This window comes from Polypterus senegalus, chromosome 17, assembly GCF_016835505.1.
Source record: "Polypterus senegalus isolate Bchr_013 chromosome 17, ASM1683550v1, whole genome shotgun sequence".
Classification (NCBI taxonomy): Eukaryota; Metazoa; Chordata; class Cladistia; order Polypteriformes; family Polypteridae; genus Polypterus; species Polypterus senegalus.
In genome coordinates, this window is record NC_053170.1 from 17493531 (window position 1) to 17502206 (window position 8676).

Genomic DNA, 8676 nt, shown 5'->3' on the forward strand with positions numbered 1-8676 from the left:
CTTTGGATTTGGTGGCTTGAAAAGTGAAAAGTTAAGCCCTGCGCGTCCCCTCACCCAGTGAAAGTGCTGTTCACTGTTATTGTGCTTTGTAAGAGTGATTGAGACGAAAGGCGCTATATAACACCCACAGGACCTGATGGCTTGGGCAGTTTGCACCCGCTGTTTCAGTCTAAGAAGTTGCTGGGGTTTGTCAGTACAAGAGCTCAGTATGAAAGGCGCTATATAACACCAACACTCATTGATTGGTTTTTCATACAGCATGAAAGGTGCATTATAATCTAAATCTTTACACACGCTGCCTCTGATACATCAGAACTGTCTGCTTAAAATCAAAGGGTCTGCATTAAGAAAGGCGCTATATATACCTTGATAGTGATTGATTGGTTGGTTCACCCGCACACACAGTCCACGCCTAACACTTGACTTGTCTGCTCAGCATGAATGTCCTTAATAAGTGTGCTCAGTCAGAAAGGCGCTATATAACTTTACTATTTATTGATTGATTGATTGATTAACTCACACTGGCCACCTCTAATACATCAGAACTGTCTCTTTGACATTAACTTCAGTTACAGATAGGAGCAATAAGAAAGGCGCTATATACTTTCAATAGTGATTGGTTGATTTTCCCAGTGTTCCCATCATGTAATTGTGATTGGTCAGTTGATTGATCGATTGATTGATTGATTAATTAATTTACACACACCATCTGCCTCTAATACACAGGAATTGTCCGCTTACATTTAACTTGATTTAAAGCGTGTGCATTAAGAAAGGCGCCGTATACTTTGATAGTGATTGATTGAATTGTCGGCTCAGCATGAACTTCCTTAACAAGCATACTCAGTAAGAAAGGCGCTATATAACCTTAGTATCGATTGATTGATTTACTCACTCTGTCAACCTTTAACACACTGGAATTGTCAGCTTAACATGAAGCATACTGAAAGGCGCTATATACCTTGACAGTGACCGATTAGTTGATTTGCCCACACTGTCCACTCCTAATACACTGGAACTGTCTGCTCATCAGTAACTTGCCCTCTAAGTGTTCGCAATAATGAAGGCACTATATACTGTACCTTCAATAGCGATTGATTGATCGATTGAGTTTCCTCTCACACATTAGAATGGTCTGCTTAACATTAACTTGGTTTATAAAAATGCTCAGTTTGAAAGGCACTATATAACCTACATACTGGTTAGTGGGTTGATTGAAGTACACACACCGTCTGCCTCTGACACACTGGCATTGTCTGCTCAACAGTAACAATCAGAAAGACGCTATATACTGTCACTAGTGATAGATGGGCTGGTTTGCTCACACTGTCCACTCCTTATACACTGGAAATGTCTGCTCAGCGTTCGCTTGCCCACTAATGGGAAGGCGCTATATACCTCAAGAGGGTTGGATTGGTTGGTTCACCTGCACACACAAACAACTCCTAACACACTGGACTTGTCTGCTCAGCACGAACTACCTTAGTCAGAAAGGCGCTATATAGCTTTAGTAATAATTGATTGATTAACACACACTGGCCATCTCTAATACAGTTGTGCTTAAGAGTTTGTGAACCCTTTAGAATTTTCTGTATTTCCTAAAACATCATCAGATTTTCACTCAAGTCCTAAAAGTAGATAAAGAGAAACCAGTTAAACAAATGAGACAAAATATTATACTTGGTCATTTATTTATTGAGGAAAATGATCAAATATTACATATTTGTGAGTGGCAAAAGTATGTGAACCTCTAGGATGATCAGTTAGTTTGAAGGTGAAATTCGAGTCGGGTGTTTTCAATCCATGGGATGCCAATCAGGTGTGAGTGGGCACCCTGTGTTATTTAAAGAACAGGGATCTATCAAAGTCTGCTCTTCACAACACATGTTTGTGGAAGTGTATCATGGCACGAACAAAGGAGATATCTGAGGACCTCAGAAAAAGAGTTGTTGATGCTCATCAGGCTGGAAAAGGTTGCAAAACCATCTCTAAAGAGTTTGGACTCCAATCCACAGTCAGACAGATTGTGTACAAATGGAGGAAATTCAAGACCATTGTTACCCTCCCCAGGAGTGGTCGACCAACAAAGATCACTCCAAGAGCAAGGCACACGTGTAATAGTCGGCAAGGTCACAAAGGACCCCAGGGTAACTTCTAAGCAACTGAAGGCCTCTCTCACATTGGCTAATGTTCATGTTCATGAGTCCACCATCAGGAGAACACTGAACAACAATGGTGTGCATGGCAGGGTTGCAAGGAGAAAGCCACTGCTCTCCAAAAAAAAACATTGCTGCTCGTCTGCAGTTTGCTAAAGATCACGTGGACAAACCAGAAGGCTACTGGAAGAATGTTTTGTGGACGGATGAGACCAAAATAGAAGTTTTTGGTTTAAATGAAAAGCGTTGTGTTTGGAGAAAGGAAAACACTGCATTCCAGCATAAGAACCTTATCCCATCTGTGAAACATGGTGGTGGTAGTATCATGGTTTGGGCCTGTTTTGCTGCATCTGGGCCAGGACGGCTTGCCTTCATTGATGGAACAATGAATTCTGAATTATATCAGAGAATTCTAAAGGAAAATGTCAGGACATCTGTCCATGAACTGAATCTCAAGAGAAGGTGGGTCATGCAGCAAGACAACGACCCTAAGCACACAAGTCGTTGTACCAAAGAATGGTTAAAGAAGAATAAAGTTAATATTTTGGAATGGCCAAGTCAAAGTCCTGACCTTAATCCAATTGAGATGTTGTGGAAGGACCTGAAGAGAGCAGTTCATGTGAGGAAACCCACCAACATCCCAGAGTTGAAGCTGTTCTGTACAGAGGAATGGGCGAAAATTCCTCCAAGCCGGTGTGCAGGAATGATCAGAAGTTACCGGAAACGGGGGTCACACCAGATAAAGAGAGCAAAGGTTCACATACTTTTGCCACTCACAAATATGTAATATTAGATAATTTTCCTCAATTAATAAATGACCAAGTATAATATTTTGTCTCATTTGTTTAACTGGTTTCTCTTTATCTACTTTTAGGACTTGAGTGAAAATCTGATGATGTTTTAGGTCATATTTATGCAGAAATATAAAAAATTCTAAAGGGTTCACAAACTTTCAAGCACAACTGTATATCTGAACTGTCTCTTTAACATTAACTTGATTTATAGACAGGAGCAGTAAGAAAGGAGCTATATACCTTAATAGTGATTGATTGATTGATTGATTGATTGATTGATTGACTTGTACAAATCATTTTCCTCTAATACACTGGAGTTTTCTCCTTAATTTAGTTCATAAGCATGCTCATTTAGAAAGGCGCTATATAAGCCAGATATTGCTCTTTTGATGGAGTCATTGACTGATTCACTTTCTACTTTCTACCTCTGATGCAGCTTAACTTTTACTTGATTTCTAACAGTGTGTACTAAAAAGGCGCTATATGTGCTCAGTAGGATCTGATTGGTTTTTAGTTGGTCTGCACTAACTGCCCACTTCTAGTACACTGGAAATATCACAAGGCGCTATAAACCCTCCATTGAGATTGAGCAGCTCATTTATGTTTCCACCCTTCTTCTCTTCTCTTCTCTTTTTTTGCCTTTTGCGCCTGTTTATCGAGCACTTCAGCCTTGTGACTTCAAGCACACCCACCGAAGGCCACTGAGGACCCTTCAATTGGCATCAGGGTCTCTACAGCAGGAGTGTTTCAGAAGCCCCCTCGTTATTATGCCTCCTGTTTCCTCCAAGCATAAAACACACAAACTCCTTCTCACTGATCAATACCCCCCACCCCAATCCCAGCCCACTAGCCCCCCCCCACACACACTCCAAGACAGAAGACACAAAGACATGGGTGTGCTGCTTGAATGGTGTCCCCTTTTATTGACTTTATTGAGTTTTGAGCACAGTGGGCTTCTCGGCCCTCTTTCTTTCTTTCTTTCTTTCTTGTTCGCCTGTTGGCCGGGTCATCTCTTGTGTGCTCACGTTGCCGAAGGGGCCGTGTGCCTCCACGCTTACTTGCCACTGGTCACACGAGTTGTGGTCACAGTTGTGACTGTACCACCATCTGGAAAAAAAAATATCAAAGTAAAGTGAGACACTCAGTGCTGCCAACTGGATCATGGCACCCACTGGCATTCCAGTTCCCATCCTATTACCCCTCCAATAATAGGCAGTGCCCACTCAGCTACCCGCCTGTTAGTTAAGACCCATGGCTGTGTCAGTCCCAACTCTTGGAGATGTGAATGGAGTTAAAATATTTAAAAACTTAACAAAAAGAGAAAATATTTGAAAACTTACCTTTGCCCAAATTTGTTGTTCTGAAAAAAAAAAAAAAAAGAATTAACAATAACCCATAAATCCTGAGGAGGGCATCCTCAGACCTTCACCACTCTGCCAGAATATGCCAGTTATAGACAATGGGGCAAAGGGAATAATGAATACAACAGAATAGGCTTCTTTTTATATAGTGTCTTTCACATAGTGATCACCATGCCATGGCGCTTTACAAGGGGAACTGTTTAAATGTTATATAAGGTCAATTGAATGGGCACACTCTGGGTCACACAGTGAGTCCGTGGTGGGGACTGAACTGGCAGCCTTTAAGATTACAGTAATCTCAGTGCCTTATCCAATAGGCCATTCAAAATAAGGACCCCCAAATAAAAGCAAATGATCACAGCAAAATAAAAAATAAAATCCCCCCCCCCCTCATTGACTGCCACCTGTTAAATGGGCATCAGGTAAATCTCCCCAAGTGCCACCCAGCAAGCCTCTCAGAGTCTAACACCTCAAGATGGAGCTTTGGGTTTGTTAGCTTATGTTGTGGTTTGTTACACACGAGGTGGGCACAGAATACAGTTTATTATTATGGGATGTAGCAGTAATTTCATTGTATCTTGACGCTGTGTTAACCAATATATGACAAATTAACTTAAACCTAAACCTAATTAATAAAAGGCATCTGAACCCTTACTGCCGATGAGAAGCAGCTTGAAAGTAGCATTAGCCCCCTCGCCCCCTTCAGTCCCACCGGAGAACTGCAATCTGGTAGGCTTTAGGCTTTGATGTGTGTTTATATGCCCACCACTGCACCCCCTTGTGCTACAGGCAAGAAGAGCCTTGGCTTTGAATTCCATGTGTGCAGGTGCTCACCAACTCACCGCGCCCCCTTGTGTCGCACAGGAGAACTGCAGCCCCTTGATTTTGAGTCTGATAAGCTTCTAGGTGCACGTGTGTCTATGCCCACCTTCTCACCACTACACCCCCTTGTGTCATGCAGAGGAAACCACATGCCGCTACCCTGGGTGTGACGCCCACTGTGTTCACCAACTCTCTGTGCCCCCGGGTGTCCCCCATTGGAAACAATTAGATAAACTTTATTAATCCCAAGGGACAGCAGCAGAAACATAAAACCAAGAATACAGCCAATCGATCAATTGATATGCAAATACAAATAAAGAAATAAATAAATGGATGTTGTTCAGATATTTTAAAATGTTATTTCAAATAAACTTAACAAGTGCCCCGGGAGGAACCATTAAAATGCCAGATAAAAGTGGGCAGAAAACACCCCCAGAGGTGCTTCTTAGCACACCGTGGTGCTCCAAAAGAGCGCCTCCTGGAGGGGATGGAGGGGATTTCTCATGATGGCACAGACCAGGCTGCTCCCTGTATGTCTGTGCCCACCTACTGTGGCATTCAGACTGGTGTTCTCCTGGTCCTACCACCTCACTGCGCCTTGTTGTGCCCCACAGAGGATGCGTAACTTGAAGGCTCTTGGTACGGCCCCACCCCGCCCCTTCAGTGTGTATCCCCCCGGTCACCCAAGCGGGGCTCACCTGGACTCTTCTGTTTCCAGAAGACTGCGGTATGTGGCAATCTCCTGCTCCAGCCGTGTCTTGATGTCCAGCAGGAGTTTGTACTCACTGGACTGGCGCTCGGTGTCCTGGCGCACCTGTGCCAACTCTGCCTCTAGTGCGTGGATGGTGTTCTGGAAGCCCAGCAGCATGTTGCCGTAGCGGGCCTCTGTTTCTGCCAGCGTGTTCTCCAGGGCTGCTTTCTAAATTTGCAGACAGAGAGTTAGGGTGGCATATGAGGTGAAGCTGCGGTGGCCGGCCCACCCATGAGCCCCACACTGACCGTGCTGAAGAGGGACTGCAGCTCGATTTCCAGCCCCTGGACGGTGCGCCGCAGCTCGTTGATTTCTGTCTTGCTGGTCTGAATGGCTTCTGTGCTGCTGGCCACTTCTTTGTTTAGCGTTTCAGACTGTGAAGGTGAACAGAGTGGGGGGCATTAGTGTGGTGTCAAAGGCTACATTAAGGAGAGATTGAGTAGGCGTTGTCTGCTCTCTGGCGCCCTCCTGCTGCTCACCTTGGTGGCGTACCAGGCTTCGGCATCCCTGCGGTTCTTTTCCGTGACCCCTTCGTACTGAATTCTCATCTCCTCCAGTAACTTGTTCAGGTCCTCCTGGGGGGCCGCGTCCACCTCTACGTTGACCGTTCCACTCAGCTGAGTGCGGAGCGCCTGCACCTCCTAGTGTTTAGAGAAAAATGAAAAAAAGAGGACAGTGCTGGTCAGCAAGTGAAGCAACAGGAGTCACACCCTGCTCTATGGGGGTCCCACTGAAGTACTGACCTCCTCGTGGTTCTTCTTCAGGTAGGCCAGTTCATCCTGCAGGCTTTCGATCTGCATCTCCAGGTCGGCTTTGGTCAGGGTGGTCTGGTCCAGCAGTCGGCGCAGGTTGGCAATGTCGTTCTCCACGGACTGCCTCATCATGAGCTCATGTTCAAACCTGTTAGGCACAAGAGCAACAGCAGGGAGGGGGGTCACCAGGGGCTACACAGAACAGGGCCGGGGACTTCTACAAAGAGGCCACTTAGGGGAAGGTCAGAACTGAGAGTGGGGGACTTCTACAGAGGGGGCTTTGGATTGTGGGCAGTGCCATGTTGGCTCAATTTAGGCTTCTACACAGAGCCCAGCCCACCTAGGAAAGTCGGGGACTTCTACACAGGGTCACTAGAAGGTAGACAGTGCCAGGTCCATTCAGGACAGTTAGATTCTTCTTGAGATGGATCAGCACAGAACCGATTCTGCTCAGGAGAGTCGGGTCCTCTGCACTGGGGTCACAAGAGGGTGGACAGTGCCATGTGGACTCAAGTTCATTAGACACTTGCACATAGGGGAGTCAGAGACCCCTACACGGGTGTCCACCCATAGGACAATTAGAGGCCCCTTCCAAAGCAGCCATCACAGTCTGGATGAAAACAAGTGACTCTGGAAAATTCAGAATGGTCAGATATACCACAGAGTGTCCAGAGCCTGTAAGCCCACCCTGCAGAGTGGTAACACACAATGGGGCCATTCACGTTGACCAGCTGAACCACCAAGGGCTTCGTAGCTAGCTGGACATGAGGCAGCCGTCTAGAGAAGTGTCCAGGCCATGTGTAAGACAGACTTATGACGGTCATTTCAGGTTTCAGCACACCACCCAATAAGTATAGTCAGAGACGTATTACAGAGGGTCCGCACTTGGCCCGACAGGACAGCATGTGTTGGTCACTCTAGATCAGGCTGGTCCAGGGAGATGACTACAGACACTAATGAGCCCACATTTGGTTGGCATTAAACCCAGTTAGGTGCCCAGAGATGAATAACACTTACTTGGTCCTGAAGTCGTCAGCTGCCAGCTTGGCATTGTCGATCTGCAGCAGAGTCCTGGCATTGTCCAGGGTGGCATCATTGATCTGTGAAGCAGAAATTGTACTTTTAACAGATCAGTATGCCTGCAATGAGCCCTCGCCTGACACCTGCCCCACATGACCTCCTTTATCCTTCATTTCACCTGCCCATCGTGCCCCTTTACCTTGTCCTTCAGGTCCTGGATGGTCTTCCAGTAGGCACTGTAGTCCCGCTGAGCGATGGGCGACTGCTTGTCATAGAACTCACGGATCTGCACCTCCAGCTTGTGGTTAGCAGCCTCCAGTGAGCGCACCTTCTCCAGGTACGAGGCCAGACGGTCATTCAGGTTCTGCATGGTGGCTTTCTCGTTCAGGTTGGCCACCCCACCCACCTCCACACTGCTGAAGCCCCCACCCATACCTCCTCCCATTCCACTTCCAAAACTGTAGCCACCTCCACTGCCCCCTCCCAGGGCACTGGACAGGCTGAAGTTTCCTGAGCTATAGGAGGAAGGACCAGAGGAGACCCTGTTGGCCACCGAGTAGGAGATGCGGTTGCCCGAGCCAACACTCCCGCTGTACATGCTTTGTGCTCGGGGTGCCGACCCCGAGGAGTAGACGGATGTTTGGTATGATCGACGAATAGACATGATGAACGAGGAGTGCTGCTACCTGCCAAAGTCGGTGTCACTTAGAGCCTCGAGTGTGGAGTCCGAGTGAGCAAGTGAGTGAGTGCCTGCCCGCCCGCCTGCTCACTTGCTATATACTCTGTCAGATGGTCATGTTGCCGAGCAACAGGGCGCCTCCCCTGAGTGCTGCTAATCTCGGAGGGTAGAAAGGTGCATTCCAGAAGAGCGCTGCCGCCGTTGCCTGTTTGCATTAAGCTGGCAGGATCAAGAAGCAATCAATCCACCCCCACCCCCAAACCCACCCTAACCAGGTGTGTTCTTGGAAAGCTGCCAGCTCTGCAGATTCTAAAGCAGCGGCCAGGTAGCTGGCCATGGAG

At 46.7% G+C, this 8676-nt stretch overlaps 1 protein-coding gene across 1 annotated transcript; it reads right to left on the minus strand.

Moving 5' to 3' along the window:
- Positions 1-3847: 3847 nt before the first annotated feature.
- On the minus strand, positions 3848-8417 carry LOC120518116 (keratin, type I cytoskeletal 19-like). Its single transcript, XM_039740719.1, has 8 exons — positions 7856-8417; positions 7654-7736; positions 6628-6784; positions 6364-6525; positions 6133-6258; positions 5832-6052; positions 4291-4310; positions 3848-4057 (listed from the first exon to the last, which is right to left on the minus strand). The coding sequence occupies exons 1-8, from the start codon at positions 8318-8320 to the stop codon at positions 4005-4007; spliced, it is 1287 nt and encodes a 428-aa protein (XP_039596653.1). The 5' UTR covers positions 8321-8417; the 3' UTR covers positions 3848-4004.
- Positions 8418-8676: the final 259 nt, after the last annotated feature.

Excerpts from the sequence above, each read along its gene's own strand:
- LOC120518116 (XM_039740719.1), bottom strand. The coding sequence starts at position 8,320 with ATGTCTATTCGTCGATCATACCAAACATCCGTCTACTCCTCGGGGTCG. Across the intron at positions 6,785-7,653 it reads GCTGACGACTTCAGGACCAA|GTTTGAACATGAGCTCATGA; the intron begins GTAAGTGTTATT and ends TGTGCCTAACAG. Across the intron at positions 6,259-6,363 it reads AAGCCTGGTACGCCACCAAG|TCTGAAACGCTAAACAAAGA; the intron begins GTGAGCAGCAGG and ends TCACCTTCACAG.